The 26,627-nt window shown below is 43.8% G+C and overlaps 2 protein-coding genes across 2 annotated transcripts; both read right to left on the bottom strand.

Moving 5' to 3' along the window:
- Positions 1 to 21,205: 21,205 nt before the first annotated feature.
- Positions 21,206 to 24,156, bottom strand: LOC109769893 (probable alpha-glucosidase Os06g0675700). Its single transcript, XM_020328598.3, has 4 exons — positions 23,957 to 24,156; positions 23,586 to 23,870; positions 23,065 to 23,450; positions 21,206 to 22,990 (listed from the first exon to the last, which is right to left on the bottom strand). Exons 1-4 carry the CDS (start codon positions 24,151 to 24,153, stop codon positions 21,267 to 21,269), a joined length of 2,592 nt encoding a protein of 863 aa, XP_020184187.1. The 5' UTR covers positions 24,154 to 24,156; the 3' UTR covers positions 21,206 to 21,266.
- Positions 24,157 to 24,952: 796 nt separating this feature from the next.
- Positions 24,953 to 25,735, bottom strand: LOC141041371 (uncharacterized). The gene has a single exon (XM_073507515.1). It carries the CDS (start codon positions 25,733 to 25,735, stop codon positions 24,953 to 24,955), a length of 783 nt encoding a protein of 260 aa, XP_073363616.1.
- Positions 25,736 to 26,627: the final 892 nt, after the last annotated feature.

Genomic DNA, 26,627 nt, shown 5'->3' with positions numbered 1-26,627 from the left:
CAGTGACCCCTTCAGGTCCGAACCCAAGCCACCGTCGTCGGCCGCGACCGGTCCCCGAGATCCGCCAAAAATCCCTTCGTCGAGCGGCGGGTGGCAAGATGGGCACGCCTCCTCCCGATGTGATTTTCGCTTAGAATTATTTTTTTCTGCTGTGGGTAGAATGAAAGTGATGTGCGTTTGCCAAAAAGGCGTGCAAATTTTCTGGGCAATGACTGCGGCAGAAGCAACTACAGAGGGATATCGAGCTGCAGTCGTGGCTTGTGTGTCCACGCACGATGACCTTAAGAAGGCGAAGGATTAGCTCTACTTCCTCGTCGGTGAGAAGGACCTTCTCGTGGGCGAGCTCAACGAGGCCAAGAGGGTGGCCGATGAGATACACGAGATGCTTCAAGACACTGCACTGAGATCGAGAAGGCCAAGTGGTGGGCCGAGGAGGCCACCGATCGAGATCGAGAAGTTCCGGCCGGACGAGAAGGGCATCGACGACGAGGCGCAGAAGCGGGAGGAGTGGCAGAGGGAGGTTGACTGCGTGCGCGGCCAGCACGTGGCGGACTTGGAGATGATGTTCACCATGACAGAGGAGTTAGAGAGGTTCATGCGCGAGCTTTTGATGACCACCGAGGCCAAATAAGGCTGAGCTCGGCCATGTAGATGATGACACGAAGATCACCGAGGTCAATGCAGACAAGGTGGACATCCTCTCCAGCCAAGTCATCCGCTTGAAAGGCACATGATAACTTCCGGTATGTACATATCCCGATAGAACTCTGAATGACTGAATCTGGTATGTTCTGTAACTAGCGTCCTTGAAGTTGCTAACTAGAGGCCAATTGTTATTTCAAAATCCTTTTTAAAGAATTTAACAAATGCTTCTGCAGGTTGCAGGTCTAATATCACTACACCGTGCACTTGACTAATACCGTGATATTTGTGTGATTACATACATGTATACTACTCCCTCCGTAAAGAAATATAAGAATGTTTAGATCAAAGTGATCTAAACACTCTTATATTTCTTTACAGAGGGAGTAATTTGCATTCTGGACACACATCCCTTTAATTTGTTCAATAACAAAAATGCAGATGGTATATATATAAAGGACAATCTATCCATTTTTCATGGCATGCATTTTTGCTTCTGCTTAATGTGATTCTGCAACAAGCACATCGGCACTTCATCCTTGTGTCCAGATTCAGTAAGCTCAGGTTTCTCAAGCCCCGCCGGTACTATTATTGTTCATTTTTGTTAATGTTTGAGAATTCCGTCTAACAACCACGCTTGATGATTATTTTACGCCATCAACTAGGTGAATGCTATATGTACCTGAAGTAATTAGTTTTGGATGATTTTTTCCCTTATGAACACAAATATCTAGCTTCTAAGAACTACTCCCTCCGTTCGGAATTACTTGTCGTGGAAATGGATGTATCTAAACGTATTTTAGTTCTAGATACATCCATTTCCGAGACAAGTAATTCCGAACGGAGGGAGTAATAAATATACCCTTTATGTGGCACATAAAATTAGTGAGTATAGAACCCAACTATCTATTAAAAAAACAAATTGTCGACATCTCTATTGAATATACAGTTTTACAACTATAAGATGCACCATTCAGTAGTTGGACGTCCTTGATAATGCTTTTATAGTTGAGCACAAGTGGATAAAGGAAATAATTCTTCCAGATAAACCGTTGGTCTTTCGAAACTGTAAATAGTTATTACTATAGACACAGAATAGAACTTTCTTATCGAGCTGCAGCAGGGAGATAAATCTCTGTATGCACTTGCACAGTTTAAGTTTCCATTGTAATTATACTTACTATGTTGTGATTGTGGTCCTCTTGTGACAATATACACACATTTCCAGGATAAGTATCAATTCATTAGTTTCCATGTTTTTATCAGGTGAATCAGCAATGCATCTCTGTTTTTATGATGTTATCAGGATGTTTGGAACTTTATTATCTCTGACCGATGTCATACCTTCGTTTTCGAACACTGGATGGGCTCAAGAATCGTACTAGGCTTATTTAGAGAAGCATATCGCAGCTATACTTGACGAATACTCTCAGCCTTATTTTGCTAATACTGGAAGGGTGGACATATAATCTGGTTACTTCTTGGTTGTGTCAAAAAGATTCAAGGATTCTGAGCTGGGGTCTAGATAGACATGGACTCTGCGCCCCACCTATCATACACTAGTAGAAAAGGGGCGTTTTGTCCCGGTTGGTAAGGGCCTTTAGTCCCGGTTTTGAACCGGGACTAAAGGGTCGTTACTAATGCCTCCCCCCTTTAGTCCCGGTTCTTACACGAACCGGGACTAAAGGCCGTCCACGTGGACGCAGCCTGGAGCTCCACCTTTAGTCCCGTTGGTGTTACCAACCGGGACTAAAGGAAATTTTATGATTTTTTTTTAAATTTTTTTTTGCGAATTTTTTTAATTTTTTTTAATTTTCAAATTTCTAAATTATTTTAACCTCTAATCTCTAATGACCACCCCTCATCACTGCATAATTTATCCTCTAATCTCTAATCACCCCTCATCATTCCAAATCATCTAACTTCCCGGACGGTCACCCATCCTCTCACTACTCTAGCTTGAGCACGCTTAACTTCCGGGTTCTATTCTCCCTCGTTTCCAAGTCTGCACTTGTTGTTTTCCTGACAATAGTAAGATGTCAATTCTATTAGCCCTCAGGAATTTAGCTTGAGCATGAAGTGACACATTTCACTGTTTGAGTTTGAAACTATTGTTTTAAAAAACAATAATTATTTAGTAACACTAATATTTCTGGAATAATTAGTTTGACCATTTGACCACAGTTTGACCATAGTTTGACCAGATTTGACCAAAATTCAAAAAACTGAAATAATTATTTAGTAACACTAATATTTTAGAATAATTAGTTTGATCATTGTTTGACCACAATGTGAAATTTTTTGAATTTTTTTGCCTCTCCAGATCTTAAAAGCCCCGTATCTTTTTTTCTGTTAGGTTTTTGAGGATTTTGACTTTTCGAGTAGATGTAACTTTTCTTAAATTCGGATGTAACTTTTCGAGTAGATGATTTTTCATATAAAAAACTTTTTCATCCGAGTTCGTATGCAAAAGATATGCCCATTTTAAGAAATTCTAGAGAGATTTTGCAAATAAAGTCGAAATTCATATTTGTTAATTTCCCCAACAACTAGACCACATATCACATGGGAAACTTATCTTATTTTATTTTTTTGACATTTCCATCATTTTCTTTTGTTTTTTCTAAAGCTGAAAAGGCGGTCGGGGGGGGGGGGGGGGGGGTAGAGTTTGATGGGCCCTTAGTACCGGTTCGTGCCATGAACCGATACTAATGCCTCAAAGCCCATTAGTACCGGTTGGTGGCACCAACCGGGACTAAAGGACTAACCTTTAGTCCCGGTTGGTGCCACCAACCGGTACTAATGGGCATTGCACCCTTTAGTCCCGGTTCGTGGCACCAACCGGGACTAAAGGGCCCAGGTGAACCGGGACTAATGCCTTAGCCGCACGAACCGGGACCAATGCTCACATTAGTCCCGGTTCGTGACTGAACCGGGACTAATGTGAATATTGCCCTGTGACGAAAGCCCTGTTTTGTACTAGTGATATTCTTAATCTTTGTGATCATCTCATCAATGATTCAGATTGGTGCTAGCAAAAAAAATTAAAAACATCTAACTATGTTGCTGTTTGCCGATAGTTAGATTGTTCGAGAACATTGTAAATTTATGGAACTATGTGCCCACCTTCAAGAACCTTTGGTACACATTTACTCCTGTAATCTTGTATGCCGCACACAAATTTCTTGTTTCCCAATAAATTAGCGTGTCTCGTAATTGATGATGAATACTCCATTATTATGGCTTGGTGATGATTCTTTTTCTTGATACTTTTGGGTAGAATCAAACAAATAAAAATATTCTCACTCCTCCAGTTTATATGGGTATGGTCCCACTCGATAGTTTAGATGTCTGCTATATTCATTGTTATACACTAATAATGTGCTAATTTTAAGAAATATACTGCATTGATATGTTTGTCGTCATGTCAACATTTTGATTCCCTGTTCTCCAGCCATACTTTTAGTTCATATTGTGATTATTTAAAGTTCCTTGAATGTTTTGACACAAGCAAAGTAGTAAACTAACAAAGCATAATGCACATTTTCAAACCGAGAGTCACCGAGCTTGCATAAGACTCTTCAATTTGTATTCAACCCCGGACACAATGTGAGCATCACCATTTTAACAATAAGTAGCTCCTGTTAAATATACTCCTTTGTTAGTTTCAGTTATAATGTGGAGGAGAGTTCATATTGTGATTATTTAAAGTTCCTTGAATGTTTTGACACAAGCAAAGTAGTAAACTAACAAAGCATAATGCACATTTTCAAACCGAGAGTCACCGAGCTTGCATAAGACTCTTCAATTTGTATTCAACCCCGGACACAATGTGAGCATCACCATTTTAACAATAAGTAGCTCCTGTTAAATATACTCCTTTGTTAGTTTCAGTTATAATGTGGAGGAGAGTTCATATTGTGATTATTTAAAGTTCCTTGAATGTTTTGACACAAGCAAAGTAGTAAACTAACAAAGCATAATGCACATTTTCAAACCGAGAGTCACCGAGCTTGCATAAGACTCTTCAATTTGTATTCAACCCCGGACACAATGTGAGCATCACCATTTTAACAATAAGTATCTCCTGTTAAATATACTCCTTTGTTAGTTTCAGTTATAATGTGGAGGAAATTTTCTTATGATGTAACCTGTTAGTGCATTGCACACTTGTATATCTTCTACAAGTTGTGATTATTAATTTATTTTGTTTGTTTATTGACCCATGTTTTCCTCATCTTTCGTTAACATAGTTTACTACTTTGTAAAAATAGAAGTTAATAGTTCTACATTAGTTTTGACCTACCTTTAATGTGGGTTTGGTACTGTTAATTTTCATGCCAACCTTAGCACAATATGATATGTGATTATGTAATTAAACCTCCATGTTTCATTTCTCCATCGAAAAAATATATGCGTGTGGCAACGCACGCCATCGCTGATCTAGTATTGTATATATGCCGCTGTCTTCACATCTTCGTCATGGTGACAGTAATAGTGCAAATAGATGTTTTGGACCACAGGGTCTCCTTCAATAGGAAAGAGGAAAATTTTGTAAATGCGGCAAGTAGGAGAGTTCACCATTCTATTATTTTCAAGTTTTCAACATAAAGAATACTCTCATCCATTTTGATTCCACTTATGTTCTGCTACACACATAGCTCCTACTTCTCGAGTATACAGCCAGATGAACTTTGCTCTCCTTTCTGGTGTGGATATGCGAAAAACTCCAGAACTCATTAATTACTTATACACACTAACTTCTACTTTTCCATTATTTCCTTACATGAAATAAAATAAATAAGATGAATAATCAACAGATACATGGTGAAACCAAATTTATCTACTATATAAAAAAACTACACCAACATCTATCAGCGAAGAGCGGCGTGCCACCATGTGGGTAACTGCTTAGAACAACACCAATGAGTGAAATCTACTTTTAATTTTAGTGAAATCTTGCTTTTAGTTTTAGTTTTTTTTAGTGAAATTAGTTTTTTCAAAAGACTGGATTTTCTCAAATGAGTGAAATCATTTTTTATTTTCAAACGAGTGAAATCTTGATATGAGTGAAATATGTTGTTTTAAACTAATGGACTCCGTCTTTACTGGAAATGAGTGAACTTATGTTTTTGAATTGAATGAAATTAGTCCTTCAAATTAAGTGAAATAAGTGTTTTGACATGAATGAGTGAATTCTGTGTTTTGAACTGAGCGATTTTTTTTAATTACAATCTGCTCCACATATTTTGTAAGAATCCAGTTCCTATTTTGTAAGATATCGGCTTCACCTTTTTCAAGTGGACCAATTTGTTTCGTATATTTTGGATGATATTGATTTCAGATATTTTGATATAAACAATCTTAATTACATTCTCAATACAATTGAAATCTATTTCACATCTTTTTACTACAAGTCATATATATTTCACATCTACTCATTACTGAAACACACATATTTGAAGAAAAAATAGTTTCGCATGTATTAAAATATATCTCTTTTGTAGTTTGATACAATCTGTTTTGCATTATTTAAAAAACCAGTTTCACATTTTTTAATATCAATTTCACATAAATGAGTGAAATCGTTAGTCAAACTGACTAACTAATATTTGTGAAATATAATTATAATGATTAAAATCACTTTTATGAAATGAGTGAAATGTTATTTTCTAAACAGAGTGAAATCCGTATTTTCAATGAGAGAAATCAGTTTCTTTTAATAAGTGAAATATGTTTTTGGAATGAATGAAATAACTCTTTTGAAACAAGTAGTTTTTGAAAAATGAGTGAAATGGTAAAGTTAAGACTTGCCCAAATGTATTTGTGATTGATCTTGTTAATTATGGATACGAATTCAGATATATATATATATAATATATATAATAAAAAAAATGAATATTTGGTTCACAACTTATGAGCCATTGAAAATGCCATACGGAAAATAAAGTGCAAGCCTTTAGTTGGAGAGAATTGTGCGTTCACGCAGCCGGCATCCTTCTCTTCTCTCTCACTATGCCACCTGGTAAGAGTTGCTTCTGTGGACCCCTGCTAGATCGCATTACTATCTATAGCTGCTAAAAACTAAGACAGAAGTGAAAATTACATTTAATACTTGGCCCACAAAAAACTAGATGGCAGAGTCCTATTGGTTCGTTCTTTGCCATTACATACCAACCTGCGATGGCAATCACCTAGAACAAATAGAAAACAAAGATGGCCAACCATAGCAGAAACCTGCTTTCTCACTTTTCCATTTAGCAAGAAATATACTCCTTTACTAAAATTTTCCATCCACGCCTACATTTGACGGGCGCGCGCGGAAGGGTAGCATTGCCTGGTGTGGATGGCAAAAGGGCTTGGTAAGGTCAACGCATTGATTACTCCTAAAGATGGGACGGCGGAATATGGGGGCGACAGATTATACAACATGCCCATGCGGTGCACGCCGAGGTTCTGCTTAACCGGTTGGTGCTCTCGGCTAGCCGGTGGGCGGCTTGGTGAGGCCACCGAATTTCATGTTGTGCATTAATTGAAGTGAGGTCATGACACATCATCAACCTTCTAGGCAGGGCAACAGATTTCGCCAGGAAGGTGGCTTTGATCGATTCATGTATTTACTTTGTAAGAACTTGTTAAATTATGCAATAAAAATGTTTGTGTGCATCGCTTGATGTAGAGCCCGGGGGTTATCCTCCTTAAAACATGACTACGAATAGGTAGGGCGACAACTAATAAGAAGTACCTTAGATTTTGAGAAAATAAAATCAACTTGTTAAGACATTTTTAAAACTCTTTATCAAATGACTAAACATTAAACAGTATTGGCACACGATACTATCGTTCTTCAACTGGTTACCTCGCCGACTACGATAATAAACCTCAGCTGCCATCTGTTGAAGAACATTTTTCATATCCCTTTGAGTTGCAACTTTGTCGCTGTACCTTTTGAATAACAGACGACATCTACAACTAATAAGCAGTACCTTGTATTTTGAGAAAATAAAATGAACCTTCTAAGACGTTTTTGAAAATCTAGATCAAATGATTAAACATTAAGTAATACCTCATAATTACAATTTTGAGGTTGCTAGTTACACATGCCATGTGGTACCTACCTACGAAGACGTTGTATTTTGAGGAAACAGAACAAATCAAGGTCATGTCCTGTTTTGTCAAAGGTAAAACAAAAACTTAGACTCTAGCTAGCCTAATTCCGTCACACGTTCAAAATGTCCAAGTAGGTGAACAAAAAGGAAAATGGTCAAGGTGCAATTTCAGATCAACATACAACTTGTAACTGATCATCTCAGGGGTGGTTAAATATCTATATTTGCTTCTATGAAATGAGAGTTGGAGCTGCTAGCGGGAAGAATGCACGTTTGAACTGGCACATGATACTATCAATCTTCAACTTTTATTTATTCTGCTCAAAAAATATACACAAATGGTTTCGATGTTAATAGAACATGACAAGCTTTATCTCAAACTTCTGTCCGATTGCCAGCGACAGGCCACTGACGTTGAACACTCTACTCTTCCGAACTTGGCGCGGGCTCCCTTGAGCTCAACGTTGTTTACATACACAACTAATAAGAAGTACCTTCAATTTTGAGAAAGTAAAACCACCTTCTAAGATGTTTTTGAAACTCCAGGTCAAAATTTTAAGCACTAAAAAATAGCTCATAATTACAATTATGCGGTTGCTAGTTACACATGTCGTGTCGAACCTATGAAGACGTTGATTTTTGAGGAAGCAAAACAAATCAAGGTCTTGTCCTGTTTTGTCAAACGTACATCAAAATAGACTCTAGCCTAATTCAGTCTATTGGGCCAAAAGGAAAATGGTCAAGGAACAATTTCAGATAAACCTAGATCTTGTAAGTGAGCTTCTTACGGGCTACTTAAATACCTATATATGCTTATATAAAATGAGAGTGGAAGCAGCTAGCAGGTCGGATGCACGTTAGAACTGGCACACGATATTATCAATCTCAACTGGTTGCCTCGCCAACTATGATGATAAACCTCAGCTGCCATTTGTTGAAGAACAGTTTTCCTACCTCTTTGAGTTGCAACATTGTCGATGTACCTTCTGAATCCCAGATCACATAGACAACTAATAAGCAGTACCTTGGATTTTAAGAAAATAAAAGCAACCTGTTAAGACATTTTTTAAAACTCTAGATCAAAAGATTAAACATTAAACAATAGATCACTCTAGATCAATATTCAACTTTTATTTATTCTGATAAAAAATTATACTACACAATTGGTTTCGATGCTAATGGGACATGACGAGCTTTATCTCAAACTTCTATCCGATTGCCAGCGACATGCCACTGACGCTGAACACTCCACTCGTCCGGGGCTTCGTGCGGGTTTCCTTGAGCTCAACGTTGTTTACATAGACAACTAATAAGAAAAACCTTGGATTTTCAGAAAATAAAATCAACCTTCTAAGACGTTTATGAAACTCTAGGTCAAATGGTTAAACATTAAAAATAGCTCATAATTACAATTCCGATGTTGCTAGTTACGCATGCCGTGTGAAACCTACGAAGACGTTGATTTTTGAGGAAGCAAAAGAAATCAAGGTCTTGTCTTGTTTTGTCAAATGTAAAAAAAAAATAGACTCTAGCCTAAATCAGTCTATTGGGCCAAAAGGAAAAAGGTCAAGTAACAATTTCAGATCAACATACATCTTGTAAGTGAGCGACTTAGGGGATACTTAAATACCTATATTTGCTTCTATGAAATGAGAGTAGAAGCTGCTAGCGGGTCGGATGCACGTTAGAACAGTCACACGATATTATCAATCTACTGGTTGCCTCGCCAACTATGATGAAAAACCTCAGCTGTCATTTGCTAAAGAACAATTTTCCTACCCCTTTGAGTTGCAAATTTGCCGATGTACCTTCTTAATACCAGACCACATCGACAATTAAATAAGCAGTACCTTAGATTTTGAGAAAATAAAATCAACCTGTTAAGACATTTTTAAAACCCTAGATCAAATGATCAATTTTGAGGTAAAGCAAAGTTGTTATCCAGAAAATACTTCACTACTTAAAGAAGTGTAGAACTGCATGCTCTAGCCAATGCAACCAAAAGACCGATCTAATGGAAGAGACCACGCAACACATTATACATCAACACTCCCCCTCGCGTGTGGCCCCCTCAGGCCTAAATGTGGACCGAAAGTGTACTGCAATTTAATTGCGTCAGCAGGGTCTTGAACTCAAGACCTCTTGGCTCCGATACCATGTAGAACTGGATGCCCTAGCCTATGCAATGAAAAGACCGATCTAATGGAAGAGACTGGGCAACACATTATACGTTAACAAGAAGGTCCAAATAGAAATAAATGTTGGCATAGTTTTCAGGTATGCTAGCATTCAAATCTACTTCGGACACCAGATAGAACATCAACATTTTGATACCTGAAGTGATAGCTGCAGAGGGAAGGTACCAAAAAAGATTCATGCTCTCTTTGCTTAATTCTATGCTTCTCAAAATGCTTTAGTATATGCCCATAATATCAGATTATGAATTGTTCTGTGAGCAGTTTGCTATATCGATGATAGTAATCATTCGTTAATCTGATAGATGTTCCGCATTTCTGACTGAAACTATGATATGTTTGGCTTTGACAATTGGAAATCCCATGTGTGTGTAGTTTTTTCTGTCGTTATAATTTGATCATGCAGAAGGCATGATTACATCATGGTTGCTTCATGTAACTTAAAGGGTCTGGGGCAGTGTTAAATGTGAAATAGCTTCACGGGGCAAATTGCTTCACTTCTTTACATTCAAGAGATAAACCAGGGACGAAGCACAATCAAACGCTCTGTTTTTGCAACATATTTTCTACCTTCCGTTGTCGTTTAAGTGTATTGGCTTTCTTTCTTACAATAAAAAACTAAAAAGTACCAGCTGTACTACCAACCAATAATGGAAGCTATGATAGGAACGCTGCCAAGAGGTATGTTAGGCTAGGTGCATTACTTATGGAATCACATGATAAGAAAATCAATGAATTAATATTTTGGGAGGTTGGAGTCCTCATGTGCTTAGCTGGATTGACAATCTTTTCAGTACAAGTTGATTATGTTAGTTTAGTCAGACTATTCACACACCAGCATATATATAGTCCTTAAGCCTGTTGATTTCCTGTGCCTGAGGACTGCTACTGCTACTATCCTTACTACTGTATTTTGTTCTAGCTGCTACGTCATGCTACTGTTGTTGCTGTATAGATGTGAATATATGTGTTGATGTGTTACTGTATAAGAAGTTGTATAAATATGTTAAATTTCTGTCAAAGAGCTCAATGTACATATGTGTAGATGTGTTAACATTTTCTCGATGATTTTGTGGTCATATAATTAGTACTGCATGTTATGCTTTGTCCGCCGGCCCTGACTGACACGGAGATGGAGGACGCCCTAGATCGAGTGCTCACAAAGATGGGCCTCGCTATGGGCACCCACCTCATGTCAAGGCAGAAAAAAAGGGTGACCTTATCTTTCGCTGATCTTATCTGATTAACTAAAAGAATGTTTATTTCTCGTGTGCAGATCACTTCCTTTGTGTTAAAAGAAAATGAATTTATCTTTACTTTTTCTTTTTTGGCTATCGCATTATGAAGTCCATAGTCCCCACTGTGACGATTCCTTGCTAATGCAGGGTTTATTGCAATGTATGCTAGGTTGATAAGCAGGGATGTGGTAAGTTCGCCTTTATTTTGCAATGTATGCTACGCTGAGAAGTAGAGATGTGGTAAGTCTACCTTCTATGCATGCCTGATCTATTCCGAACATGCATTCAGTAGTTTTGTAAAGCTTTATGTTCTTCTTCTTTCTAACATTTGCTGTGTTTGACGAGATGCTTCACCAAAGTTCAGATGTGCCATTCTTCTCATAATTTGTGTTATTATTAGATGGGTAACCTAGATTTATTTCCTGTCTTCTGTAGGACACTAGGACTGCTGCTTAATTCCTAAATCTCCATTTTAAGGAGAGGGTGGACTTTTTGAGTATACAGAAAGAAGCTGAAGGAGAACAACCACATGTTTATTAATTGTAGTGCCTGAGGGAGTAGGACAGGATCTTATTGCCAAAAGTATACCTGTAGCAAATCAGCTACATGCATCTTGAAATAAGCTCCTCCTTGATGCTGGTCTCTGGTTGACTCACAAGATTAAGGTGAACATCATTTTTTTACATGAGTTTACATGATATTGCTCCATTTCTATTTCGCCTTCTGTCGATATGTTACTCTGCATTTGCGGTCGACACTAGAATTGCTAGAATGTTCACTAATAGATGTGCCACGTGAGGTTGGGTTTCTAACGTTATACCACTGGACAGTTGAACCAGGCCTTGGATGTGAAAATGACCTTTACATGAAGAAAAAAGAGACTACGTGAAATATGAAACATTTTGTGAGGTTATGCAAACACTTGCGCTCTATAAAATTAGTGCTATATGTTTATTAGTTGAACTGGACTGAACCACAAGATGTCGATTTCGATGAGCCTTGAACACGAACATGCAGTTTTTAAAGTGTGAGGTGTTTTTTTTTCTCCCGGTGTAATGCACGGGCAATTTTCCTATAATAATAAAGCGGCTATTGCTTATGTACGTTCACCGTCGTGATGTTTTTGCAGAAAAGCCTCTGTATTATTTAGTATTCAATCCGCAGTCCTCGGCGAGAAAAGAAAAACGTTTCGTGACAGAAGAAATAGAGCCAACCCAAATCCCCAACCCGTCCACCCCCACCTACCCGATTGTCTTCCTGCTCCGACTCCAGGCCACGAGCTGCTCCCCCAAATCACCCTGCCCTGCGCCTCCTCATGGCGGGCCAACTGATCATTTGCCCCACCTTTACTCTGCCCCGGACGATATGCCCCACCTTACATTGCAATTGATAAAATGCCCCATCTTTGCTCTGCCTCTATGTCACGCCCAATATGCGACCCTATCCGCGAGGAACTCGAAGGTCCCACCAAGGATAGACCCGCATATTGAAACGCTTTTGCAAGGTGGATATCATTACATCAACATTACATAATAGTTGGGGATACATACAAGGCATACAAATGCCGCAAGAATACATCAATCCATCATACATAAGATCAACATCCGACTACGGATGAAACTCAAACAGAAGCTCAAACGACATCCACCCTGCTAGCCCAGGCTGCCGACCTGGAACCTATCCCCTGATTGAAGAAGAAGCAGAAGAAGAAGAACTCCAAAACAAGTAACATCGCTCTCGCGTCATGATCATCACAAAACCTGTACCTGCAACTGGTGTTGTAGTAATCTGTGAGCCACGAGGACTCATCAATCCCATTATCATGGGTATCAAGACTAGCAAAGCTTAATGGGTAAGGAAGGGGTAAAGTGGTGAGGTTGCAACAGCGACTAAGCAAGATATGGTGGCTAACTTACGCAAATAAGAGCAAGAAGAGAAGCAATGGAACGGTCGTGAAACTAGCAATGATCAAGAAGTGATCCTGAACTCCTACTTACGTCAAACATAATCTAGAAACCGTGTTCACTTCCCGGACTCCGTCGAGAAGAGACCATCACGGTTACACACGCGATTGATGCGTTTTATTTAGGTCAAGTGTCAAGTTCTCTACAACCGGACATTGACAAATTCCCATCTGCCACATAACCGCGGGCACGGCTCTCGAAAGTTTATACCCTGCAGGGGTGTCCCAACTTAGCCCATTATAAGCTCTCACGGTCAACGAAGGATATTCCCTCTCCCAGGAAGACCCGATCAGTCTCGGAATCCCGGTTATAAGACATTTCGACAATGTTAAAACAAGACCAGCAAAGCCGCCCGATGTGCCGACAAATCCCGATAGGAGCTGCACATATCTCGTTCTCAGGGCACACCGGATGAGCCAGACGTCGGGTTGGCATAGACCCTGGTTGCCCAGGGGGTGCCGGACATCGCTCGGTTTGGACCAGCACTTGGAGAAGCACTGGCCGGGGGGGGAGGGGGGGTAAAATAAAGATGACCCTCGGGATGCGCGACTCCCAAGGGAAAAAGGCTAGGTGAGGCAAATGTAAAACCAAGGTTGGGCCTTGCTGGAAGAGTTTTATTCAAAGCGAACGGTCAAGGGGGTCCCATAAATCACCCAACCGCGTAAGGGATGCAAAAATCAAGGAACATAACGCCGGTATGACGGAAACTAGGGCGGCAAGAGTGGAACAAAACACCAGGCATAAGGCCGAGCCTTCCACCCTTTACCAAGTATATAGATGCATTAATAATATAAGAGATATTGCAATATCCCAACAAAGATCATGATATCCATGTTCCAACATGGAACAACCTTCATCTTCACCTACAACTAGCAACGCTATAAGAGGGGCTGAGCAAAGAGGTAACATAGCCAAACAACGGTTTGCTAGGAAGGGTGAAAAGGTTAGGGGTTCATGGCAATTTGGGAGGCTTGATAAACAGGTGATAGGTAGCGCAGCATAGCGATAGAACGAAGCAATTAGCATAGCAATGATAGTAATGAGGTCCAAGGTGATGGTCATCTTGCCTGATATCCCGCTAGGAAGAAGAACGAGTCCATGAAGAAGACGAAGCCACGAAAGCGAACCAAGCGTAGACGAACGAATCCTCACGGTCGCAACAAAACGGGAACTATCGAGAAGAAGCACACAACATGGTAAACACACCACACATGAACAAGGCATGAAGCTCAACCAAGTATGATGCATGACAAGGCTATATGAAGCTACTCATGACAAGATGCATACAAGAGCAACACATCAAAGCAAGTTTAAATGAGGCCGGAACTAACATATAACAAATCCGGTAAGTCCTCATATGCAAGTTTCGAAAATTGGACCAGAACTGAATAAACCTTATGTTCAAGTTTTTAAACAGTAAGTTAAGATGCACCAAGATGATCTACACGAAATTCTAGTCAAGTTACATATAAAGTTCATTTAATTTGGAGCTACGGCCTAGAAGATATGAGGAAAACAAGTTAAACATGGCATTGATGCAAAATGCATTCAACCATCAAGCAAACACATTCAAAACATGGATCCAACAAGGTAACATTAAACTACATGCAAAACTAAGCAAGTTTCATATAGAGCATGCTCAAAACGAAGCAACGGTGCAACACATACACTCCAAACAAGATATAACAACAATCTGTCCAAAACAGCAACTAGGCAAATTGCAAGCATCAAAGCAGTATGCTACAGCACCCTAACATGAAAACAAAAGGCATGGACGTGATGTACAGGTAAAGCATGACAAAACATGAACACTGAGTTATCTCCAGAAATCAATAGAACATGCTCCAAAGGACATGACAAGATTGCAAATAATAACAGTTCACAGACTTGGCAGCAATTACTGGACATGGCAGAAATAACATCAGGTTGCAATGTTTAGAGCAAGAAAAAAACATGCTACAGAAATATATCATAGCAAACAAAGGCATGGCATAAATCTACTAATTGCATAGAACAAAAGTCCCTTACTGAACATGAGCCAAAAAGGCACAGAACATACGATGGCACCCATGTAAACATAGCAAGTTTCATAAACAGATTCAGACTTGGTGAAAATAACAGTTCATGGCAGAAACAACAATAAGTAGGCATGTTGGTGAGCTTGAACCACTTACCACAGAATATTTCATGGCATGTGAAATCAATCATCAGTAAGAAGGCATAAATATGAAGCTAAGAATGGCAATAGAAAGTTCATAGGGTACATGGATCACCAGCAAAACACATGTCAAAACTGAACTCCATGTTAACAGGCTGACAGCAACATTATTTAGCAATTTGAGAGGAATATAACAACAAGCTACAGCAGGCTATAAATGCAACCAAGGGCATGGATTGATAGAACAAAACATCCTTAGTGAACATCTCCAGATTACGCATAGAACTCATGGTGGCAGCATGGCAACATAGCAACAAAATATAACAGACTCAAACTTAGCAGAAAAGACAGCCACAGAAATCAGCAACATCATGGAGGCTACTTTGCATGCTTGTACTAGTCACCACATAGCTCACAAAAGTACAAGACAAGAACCCCTGTAAAGATGGCATGATGCAGTTCAAAACACATGTAGAGCTCATGCTCATAGGATGCACACACAAAATGCAATGAAAAAGAGAAATCACCAAGTTATAACAGTTTCAACAGGTTAATATCATATAACACTCTTGCAACAATGATTTGGGTATCAAGATGATCTCAAACAAGAATGGCATAATGGAACAAAATGAAGAGAATCTCATGATGAACATTTTCATATATGTTACACCCACAAAACGGAGTAGCACACATGAAGTTATGGCATGATGAACCAGTGCACAAAATGTAAAGTTTTCAGGACTTGAAAATATACCCCTCTCGGATCTGGATCTAGGGATTCGGCGCGCGAACCGAGACGGCTGCGAGCTCGCCGGCGGCGAGGGCGAGGAGATGGCCGGGGAAGTCGGAGGAGGCCAGACGGGGGCGACGGCGGCGGATTCGGCCGGATCCGGGGCCGGAGTGGCCGGATCGGGCGCCGGCGAGGAGGAGACGGCGCGGGGCGACGCTGCTGGCCATGGCAGAGAGAGGAGAGGGTGAGGGTCACGGAGAGAGAGAGGGAAACAGGAGAAGAGGAGGGCGGCGACCTAGCGGGGCGGCGGCGAGGCTTGCCGGCGACGGGGCCGACAGACGGCGCAGATCGGGCGAGGTCGGGGCTCCCCGATCCAGATCGGCGGCGGCGGGTCGGGAGTTCCTGGCGCGGGGCACTGGCGGCTCGGGGGCGAGGTCCGATGGGCCTGGCGGGCCGGCCCCGGGCCCGGGCGGGCCGCGGCGGCGCGGGGCACAGGGGGGACACATGGCCTTCGCTGAGAGGCTAGAGGGCGTCGGCTGGAGGCGGCGCGCCCACTGGCGACTCGCCATGTGGTGCTGAGGAGGTGGCCGGCGCGGAACACGATGAGGGCGGCGGCGGCTGAGTGTTGGGGGCGCGAAAAACAAGGTAGGGAGGTTGGAGGAGGCCAAAAATGGCAGGGGAGGTGTATATATATAGAAGGGGCTAGGGTTAGGGGGTTAGGAGGGGTTTTCGGACCCTCGGATTGCGATCGGATGGTTCCGGACGTGAGGGGAGACAGGCTGGGCCTAGGAGGGGTTAGTGGGCTGAGAAGAGAGGGCTTGGGCTGAGGGGAGAGAAGAGAAGAGAAGTGCAGCCCGGCGGCAGTTTCGGATACCGAAACGTTCGACGAAGGTACCGGCAACGGTACCGCTATATGTTTAACGATTGGGCTATCAAACGAGCTCCGAATGCGACGAAACTTGGCAGGCGGCCTACCTAGACGATAATAAGACCGCACGCCAACTTACATCCCATTCCGAGAACATTTTTCTCCCACTCACGAAACAAGGTCTGAGAGGGGCGACGGGTGCGGCGAGAGTGTCTGGACTCCGAACGGACAACGGAGAGAACCGGGGGAACCCGAACGGATGCAAGTTTTGAAAAACATGCAGATGAAATGCAGATGATGACATGGCAAAATGCAACAGCAAACAAATGACATGGCAACGATGGCGAATAACTGGAAGACACCTGGCGCAAATGACATGGCAACGATGGCGAATAACTGGAAGACACCTGGCGCATCGAATCCGGGGCGTTACACTCTAGGTCTTATCATGTTTTGTCAAACGTAAAATAAAAAACTTAGAATCTAGCATAATTCGGTCTATTGGGCCAAAAGGAAAAAGGTTAATGAACAATTTCAGATCAAAATACATCTTGTAAGTGAGCGTCTTAGGGACTGCTTAAATAGCTATATTTGTTCTATGAAATGAGAATGGAAACTGCTAGCGGGTCAGATGCAGACTTACATAGTAAATCACATAGTAAATTAAACTGTAAATGCAGACTTACATTTAAAAAAATGAAAATTACACTGTACCTACCTGGAAATTTTCCACTATAAAACCCCTAGAAATTCCACTGTGAAATTAAACATGTAAAAATCCAGTGCAAAACTAAAGGGTTTTTACACTGTAGTTACCTAGTAAATTGCAGTGCAAAACCCCTAAAAAATACAGGGACTATCTCCTGCCCCTCTCCCAATAGAAGGAAGCATTTCAAAAAAACTTTCATCTATTACTAAACGTTTTTCTCTCATGATTATGTTAACACTGACATTCTACTTTCCAAATGTCATAGGAGAGGAGCGTGATGAGCGTAGTAACTGAAAAGGATCTACTAAGATTATCACAGGAAGAACTCATACTAAATGTGCGATGCAATTGCTAGAACTTTGGGAATATGTTTAAAATACATAAAAGGGTAAAAGGCTAAAAATATTATGATGCGGGAAACATTTTCTTTCACTACGCTCCTTCACTCCGACATTATATACAAGGTAAAAATCCCAAAAAAAATACTAGGTGCATTCAGGAGATGTCTAAAAAAAGAACTTGTGATGAACCTTGCAGGTACATTCAGGATTCAGGAGAGGTATCTACGAACATTACCGAAACTATCTACGAAAACTCCAGGAGCAAATCAGATGACAGCTTCATCACAACAAGTGATGACAATGTAAGCAAAACAACAGCTGAATAACTATTACAAGAAAATGCCAAAGGAAAACACACTAACAATCAATAAACTTACTTTATAGACACTGGAGGCAGGATTGCATCAGGAAATACCAGCAAGCGAAGATGGGGGAGGAGAATCCAATCCCTGGGACACAAACCTATTCTATAACATGAATCTGCAACAGGTACACACCACAAAAATTCAGAAAATACAAAACAATGAACATAAATGAAGGGCAGAACATTTTCAGAAGAAAGTAACTGAAAACAAATCCCTAAAAGTTGCAGGACCCTCAAGATGTTGACCCCAGTAAAGCAGCAGCTAAAACAAACTCAAGCGCGGGTGATAGCAATGAAGGAGAAAGAAAAGAACAAGAAGACTCACTTGGACAAGATGGAGACGATGAATTCCTTGATGAACAAATTACACTGCAAGTGCAGAACAAATTACACTGTAAACATTGGGTACATTACACTGTAAATGCAGGACAAATTACACTGTAAACTTGGTACAAATTACGCTAGGATTACACTGTAAAAATTGGCTAGAATACACTGAAAAGTGCTATACATGAAGGGGGCATGTACATAAATCCCCCAACTTCCTTCAGAAAATTACACTGAATGTGCTGGCACAAATTACACTGAAATTAAACTCAAAAATACATGCCTGCTTGAACTCAAAACATCATACAAAACATCTAAAGTCAATTACACATCAGCATGAGAAAAACCTAACTCTGTATAGGCACAAAAGCAAGCTACACAGATGCATACAGCATCAATCATCAGGACCTAATAGACCAGAACACAAAAATCCATGGAATCACGCACCTACAGGGGGGTCACATCTACACAATCCCCCAAACTACAACAACCCGTGGACAGGAGACATGAAAACAACCACCGCATCTACAACTATATCAGCGGCGCGGGGAGGCGCACAAATCACGCACCTCCACCTTCAGCAGGGGGTCAACCATAAAATCATGCATCTATTATGCATCTCCAACTACAAAACAGGTGCTCGGGAAGACATGCAAATCACGCATCTCCAACTCCGACAGGGAGTCAACAAAAATCATGCATCTACAACTACAAGCACGGCACAGACAAATCAGGCATCTCCACCTCCAGCAGGGAGTCAACAACATCATGCGTCTACAACTACAACAGTGCGCGAGACGACAGGGGCACGACGACAGGGACGACATGAACTCACCTAGATCTAGAACCAGACGCAAGCAAAAAGCACACGGGCAGAGAGCGGAAGAGAGCGGGAGAGAGGAACAACCAACCGCGACATCGGGGATCGAAGAGAAAGGGAACAAAAATCAAAATCGAGCGACGAGAATCGCCATGGACGGGGAGAATCGCCTGCTGTGCTGCGCCGCTCGAGCTTATCAAAACAGAGCGTCCAGAATGGGGAAAGGGGAAAAGACACTCCCCCAAATTCAAACGAGACAAAAACCGAACAGAGCCGGGCCAGCGATAACGGGCGGACAGAAAACCGCGCCCGGTAAAAAAAAGCGGACCCTGAAACAAACCCGGACAGAAAACACAAAACCAGCGCGAATCTCCACGCAAAAACGGACGGACAACAATTCGAATGATGACGAATTGCAAAACATTCAACTGTAAAATAGCAAATCCGTTGATAAAATGCCCCATCTTTGCTCTGCCTCTAGGTCTTGTCATGTTTTGTCAAACGTAAAACAAAAAACTTAGAATCTAGCATAATTCGGTCTATTGGGCCAAAAGGAAAAAGGTTAATGAACAATTTCAGATCAAAATACATCTTGTAAGTGAGCGTCTTAGGGACTACTTAAATAGCTATATTTGTTCTATGAAATGAGAATGGAAACTGCTAGCGGGTCAGATGCACATTAGGACTGGCACACGATACTATCAGTCTTCAACTGGTTGCCTCGCCGACTATAATGATAAACCTCAGCTGCCATCTGTTGAAGAACAACCTTCCTACCCCTTTGAGTTGCAACTTTGTCGCTGTACCTTGTGAATACCATACCGCATCTACAACTAATAAGCAGTACCTTGTATTTTGAGAAAAGAAAATAAACCTTCTAAGACATTTTTGAAACTCTAGATAAAATGATTACAATTTTGAGGTTGCTAGTTACACATGCCGTGTGGAACCTACGAAGACGTTGATTTTTGAGGAAGCAAAACAAATCAAGGACATGTCATGTTTTGTCAAACGTAAAACAAAAAGCTTAGAATCTAGCATAATTCGGTCTATTGGGCCAAAAGGAAAAAAGGTCAAGGAACAATTTCAGATCAACATACATCTTGTAAGTGAGCGTCTTAGGGGCTACTAAAATACTGATATATTCTTCTATGAAATGAGAGTGGAAGCTGCTAGCTGGTCGGATGCTCGTTAGAACTAGCACACGATACTATCAATCTTCTATTGGTTGCCTTGCCGACTACGATGATAAACCTTAGCTGACATCTATTGCAGAACAGTTTTCCTACCCATTTGAGTTGCAACTTTGTTGTTGTACCTTATGAACCACATAGACAACTAATAAGCAGTACCTTGGATTTCGAGAAAATAAAATCAACATTGTAAGGCATTTTTGAAACTCTAGATCAAATGATTAAACATTAAACAATAGCTCATAATTATAATTCTGAGGTTGGTAGTTACACATGCCGTGTGGTGCCTACGAAGATGTTGATTTTGTAGGAAACAAAACAAATCAAGGTCTTGTCCTGTTTTATCAAACATAAAATGAAAACTTAGACTCTAGCCTAATTCATTCACGTTCAAAAATGTCCTAGTAAGTGAACCAAAAGGAAATTTCAAGGAGCAATTTCAGATCAACATACATCTTGTAACTGATCATCTCAGGGGGTGCTTAAATATCTATATTTGCTTCTATGAAATGAAATTGAAAACTGCTAGCAGGACGAATGCACACGATACTATCAATCTTCAATTTTTATTTATTCCGATCAAAAATTGTACACAAATGGTCTCGATGTCAATGGGACATGACGAGCTTTATCTCAAACTTCTGTCCGATTGCCAGCGAGAGGCCACTGACGCTGAACACTCCACTCGTCCGGGACTTGGTGCGGGCTGCCTTGAGCTCAACGTTGTTTACATAGATAGTGAAGCTCTTTGGTGCGGACTGCAGCCCCATGAAGACCACCTTGCCGATGACCTGCGCCCGACTCGGCGCGTATGAGTTCTGAACCACATGCGAACTCACCTTGGTCGTGACCATGCCCTTGCTCTCCTCCCTGTCGCAGCTGAATCTCACCAGGGTCCAATTGCCTCCCACAGCACCCATCTCCGGCGGCTCGCCGTCATCCAAGAACAGCTCCCCACTGGCCGTCCCATTCTCCGCGAGTGCCACAAGGAGGTGGAACTCGCTTTGGCGTGCGGCGGACGTGGTCAGCTCCGCATGCTGCAGTAGTAGGATGTTGCCGCCGGCCAGGTGCGCGTTTGCCAAGTCCGCTGGCGCCGGGAGGGTCACGCGCTTGCCGACCTTCATGGTGTAGGCGAGGGAGTAGTCGTAAAGACTGAACCACCGGCCGGCCGGGAAATAGGCGTCCACCGTGGTGGCGCCGGGCTCTAGCACCGGAGAGACAAGCACGCCGCGGCCTAGAAGGAACTGCCTGTCCACGCCATAGGTGTCGGCATCCTGCGGGTAGGAGAAGAAGAGTGGCCGCGCGATGGGCGCACCCGTCGTGTGCGCCTCATACATTAGCGTGAACATGTAGGGGAGCAGTCGGTACCGCATACCCAACGCTTTCCTCGCCGACCGTGCCGTCGCCTCCCACACATAGAGCTCTCGCCGGAGCGTTGTCTTCTCTGCGTGGGCCCTGGCGAACGGGTAGAATGCACCAAGCTGAATCCAGCGGCTGCAGAGCTCCTGGGTCGTGTTGCCGTTGAAGCCGCAGATGTCGGCGCCCATCATGGGGATGCCGAAGAGGCCAAAGTTGAGGATGGTGTTGATGGAGTGCGCAAGCTCGTCCCACCGCGCGACATTGTTGCCGGTCCAGTGCGCGGCGTAACGGCCGGAACCGACAAAGGTAGAGCGGCTGAGCACGAAGGGGCGGCGTGCGGTGTCCCTGAGCAGCCCGGCGTGCGTGGCCTTCGCCTGGAGGAGGCCGAAGAGATTGTGCGCGTCATACTCGGACACGCCGTTGTAGTGCAGCGTTGAGACCGGCACGGTCCTGTAGTTGATGGGAAGGTGAAAGCCGGAGTTGTTGATGCGGTAGGGCGGGTCGTCCAACGGATTGAGAGGCTGCCACTGCTTGAAGTTGGAGGGCTCGTTAATGTCGCACCAGAGCCCATCCACAGGGATGGTCCGCCGAAACTCAGAGATCTTTCGTGCCCAGTACTCGGTGCTACGCGGGCTTATGAAGTCCAGGAAGTAGACCTCGCCTGGCCACGCCTCGCCTACCAGGTTGGCGCCGTTTCGCTTGAGGAACAAGTCCTCGTGAGCTGCTGCTTGCCGTTTGATAGCCGGGTGCACGGTGACCACGTATTTCTGGCCGTTGTTGTGGAGCCGGTCCACGAACGGCCGGAGCTGCTTGGACGGGTAGTTCACCGGATCCAGCGTGAAGTCCTGGTAACCGTCCATGTAGTCGATGTCCGACCAGATCGCCTCCATTGGGATCCTGGCCTTGGCGTAGCCGGCGACCACACCATCCAGATCAGCCACGTTCTTGTAGCCATACCTGGACTGGTGGAACCCTACAAGTGCAAGATCGAGTGAGCGTAGCAGAACAGATCATATGCATATATGCCTACCAAGAAGGTACTCGTACCGAATGACCAGTAGGGCATGGGGGCAGGGCGGCCGATGAGCTGTGTGTACTGGTCCACGACGTCTAGCGGGGAGGGACCGGCGAAGAAGTAGAAGTCTAGCACGCCGCCGATCACCTTGTAGGTGACGTAGGATCCGCCGTACAATATGTCCATCCCATTGCTGTTCAAGAGGAGCACCCCATGCGCGGCACCGCCGGAGCGCACGTCCATGTAAAACGGGTGCGAGCCGTAGAGGTTGAGGTCCGGTTGGTCGGACCGCGTCACGTCCCCGTTCCACAGCGTGAAAGTGTCATTGTGTTGTAGCCGGAACGTTTCTTTTTTCTGCTCCCCCAGCCCGTACAGGGATGCCCGGTCAACCGGCAGCGTCGATGTCACCTCCAAGTACCTGCATTCCAATTTCACGACCATCGATCACTTGCTACATACGGACCATGGTATTGATTTACATCGATCTACTTGCGGATCAACTAATTAAGCTACACCAGATAACATAGCAATGCATGGAACACTTGTAACGTACCGGTCCTTGAAGACAAGGTTGGCAGAAGTGTCAAAGAGGGTGTCGCCGGTGGAGCGACGGGAGACCGTGAAGCGGAACGGGCTGGCGTGGATGGTGAAGGTCAGGTCCGAAGACGCACTCGACATGGTGCTATTGCTCGGCATGGAGGGATTGCCTGGTGAGTCGAGCAAGACGTCCTTTGGCTGCGGCCCTGGCGCCGGGCGTGGGATGACGTCTTGGGGGACTTCCCATCGCCGATGGTCAGCATCGGTGATGCGCACGCGTAGCCGGCTGTCTGTCTCAAGACTGCCGTCGTGACAGCAAATTAAATCTGTGAGCAAGAACCAACTTATCTAGCTAGTTGATTGAACTGAAATATCAAACACACTTGCCTTGCGGTTAGGGTGAGACTCTTCACATCAGGCCCAAAATCTGCCGACCCGCCGACGAGCTTTAGCTGGGCCGACATCAGCTTCCCCGACTCAGCGGTTGACTCGACGTCATAGACTGCACTGCAATGATGGACGAGGAGGCAGATGAGGATGGTGAGGAGCACGAAATGATCAGTGGATGGCAAGCCAATCGCCATGAGTGGATGGTGTGTACAACACAAGTGATGTCCAGCATCTGCTGCACGCTCGGGGTTATATAGGCCAGTAATCATCTGAAATGTTTGGAAAGTTTTTAATACGTGCCTAGGATTACCTCTAGATAGACAGGCTATGAGAGCCAGTACTTCAATGCTTTCAAAGTTAGGACTTATCGCTTCATCCAAATGAAGAAGTAATTAATTTTTTACTTGCTAAAGAAGGAAAATAATAAATGCAAACAAATGTGAAGTGCAAATACATGCAGAGTATACATCTGGATGAAGAAGAAATTAATTTTGACTTGCTAAAGAAGGAAAATAATTAATGCAAACAAATGTGAACTGCAAATACATGCACTAAATCTGTTTTCAATCAACTGCCATTTTAACTGTGTGCTAAGTTAAACTTGGTCTATGCCAAGTTTGTACAAGTTTGACCCACTTAATCGAAATATACATTTGCCTACTCTTGTTGATATTGATTCCTTTTTATAAAGAGTAAAGTCAAGTTTTTGGCCCTATTTCAATATTTTTAATAGGAATTGCCCTATCTGAGATGTACTTATGGGTATCACCCAATTTAGGGTAAGTTCTACCACATTAATAGCATGTCTTGTCAAGTGGGTTCCGACCGCCAGTGTACACATGACATGCCATGTCGATGAGTTTTTTTTTATGAAGCGCGGGTGAACTGCGTTTGCATTACGAGAAGAAGCAGCGACAGAGCGCTAGTCTGTACAAAAGCAACCCAAACGGCTGCGCAAAGAGAAAAGAAAACAAAAACCGGGCATGGCCTGGCCTACTCTCGCGGCATCAGGTGTCGTCCCCCTGCCTGAACCCAGGTTGCTAGTTCATCCGTAATCCACTCGAACACCATCCCTATCGGCCGCTCGACTTCCTTGAAGATGCGGCCGTTCCTCTCTAGCCAAATCGACCAGACGATGAGAAGTGCGATCGATCGAGCTCGCCTAGGGCTAGAGGAGCCGGAGCTAAGGTCTTCAAGCCAATCCTCCGTTGTCCGGAAAGGCCTCCAGGAACTTGGAAGAAAAGAGGCGATGCCGAAACGGCCAGCCGCCACCTCCCACAGTTGCAACGACCACAGACACTCCCTGAACAGGTGATCCGCCGTTTCCAGGCTACGCCAGCAAAGTGGACAGAAGTATGAGTTTGGCCACGCCCTGGCCATGAGTCGGTCTGCCGTGAGCAGCCCTTTGATGGACAGGAGCCATGAGAAGAGCTTGATCTTTGACGGCGCCCAGGCGCGCCACACCGATTTCATGATAGGCGACGAGGTCGACCCCATAAACTGCAGCCGATATGCCGACGACGCCGAGTAGATGCCTGAGGCCTCGAGCTTCCAGGTGAACACATCATCACCGGCTTCAGAGATGTCCATCTCGCTGATCCGTCCCCAGAACGAAACGAAAGAAGGAAGCAGCTCGGTCGTGATTCTACCGGACAGGTCAGCCACCCATCGGTTCCCCATCAGCGCCTGGCGCACTGAGCGGTTCTTTCGCCTGGAGAGGCGAAAGATCTCCGGCGTGACGACGCAGGGTGCCTGGCCCTGTAGCCAACTGTCCATCCAGAAGGAGGCCGTCCTGCCGTCCCCAAGGCTTACCGACGTGGAGGCCGCAAACAGCAGGCGCTCACTATGGCTGCATGGCACCGGTAGCCCAACCCATGGCTTGGAGCGAGCCGTCTTCTCCCACCAGAGCCACCTTAGCCGCAGCGCCGCCCCGAAGCGAACCAGGTCGATGATGCTGAGCCCGCCAAGATCTCTAGGTCGGCAGATTCTGCTCCAGGCGACCTTACAGTGGCCGCCGTGACAACTCTCTTGGCCACGCTAGAGCCAGGCCCGTCTGATTTTATCAATCTCGTGACGTATCCAGGCCGGCATATGGTGCACCGATAGCCAATAGACGGTGAGGGCAGAGAGGACTGAGTTGAGTAGAACAAGCCTGCCGGCCATGGTGAAAAACTTGACCTTCCAGGCCGCCAACCGGGCGAGAATTTTGTCAAGCAGCGGCTGCAGGTCGGTCTTCCGAACCTTGCGCAATGATAGCGGAAGGCCCAGGAAGCGGCACGGCAGGGAAGCGCACGCGGCGCCCAGGGGTAGGATGACGTTGTCGACGTCAAACAGCTCCAGCCGGATCGGGATGGCCACGCTCTTGCCGAAATTGACCCGCAGTCCCGTGGCCTGCCCAAACACATGAAGGATTTGCTTGACGGCGCATAGCTCTTGCCGCACGGGGTTGATGAAGATAGCGACATCGTCGGCATAGAGTGACGCGCGGTAGCTCGGGATTTTGCCCTTCAGCTTGGATAGCAGTCCCTCGCGGACGGCCATGTCTAGCAGCCGCTGTAAAGGCTCCATGGCGACGATGAACAGGAAGGGTGAGAGCGGATCCCCCTGCCTGAGTCCTCTGTGGTGCCGGATCGGTCGCCCAGCAACGCCGTTGATGATCACCCTGGAT

The sequence above is a fragment of the Aegilops tauschii genome, chromosome 2 (assembly GCF_002575655.3).
Source record: "Aegilops tauschii subsp. strangulata cultivar AL8/78 chromosome 2, Aet v6.0, whole genome shotgun sequence".
In the NCBI taxonomy this organism is placed as follows: Eukaryota; Viridiplantae; Streptophyta; class Magnoliopsida; order Poales; family Poaceae; genus Aegilops; species Aegilops tauschii.
Note: the sequence above shows the minus strand (reverse complement) of the source record. Positions and strands in the feature narration are given on the sequence as shown.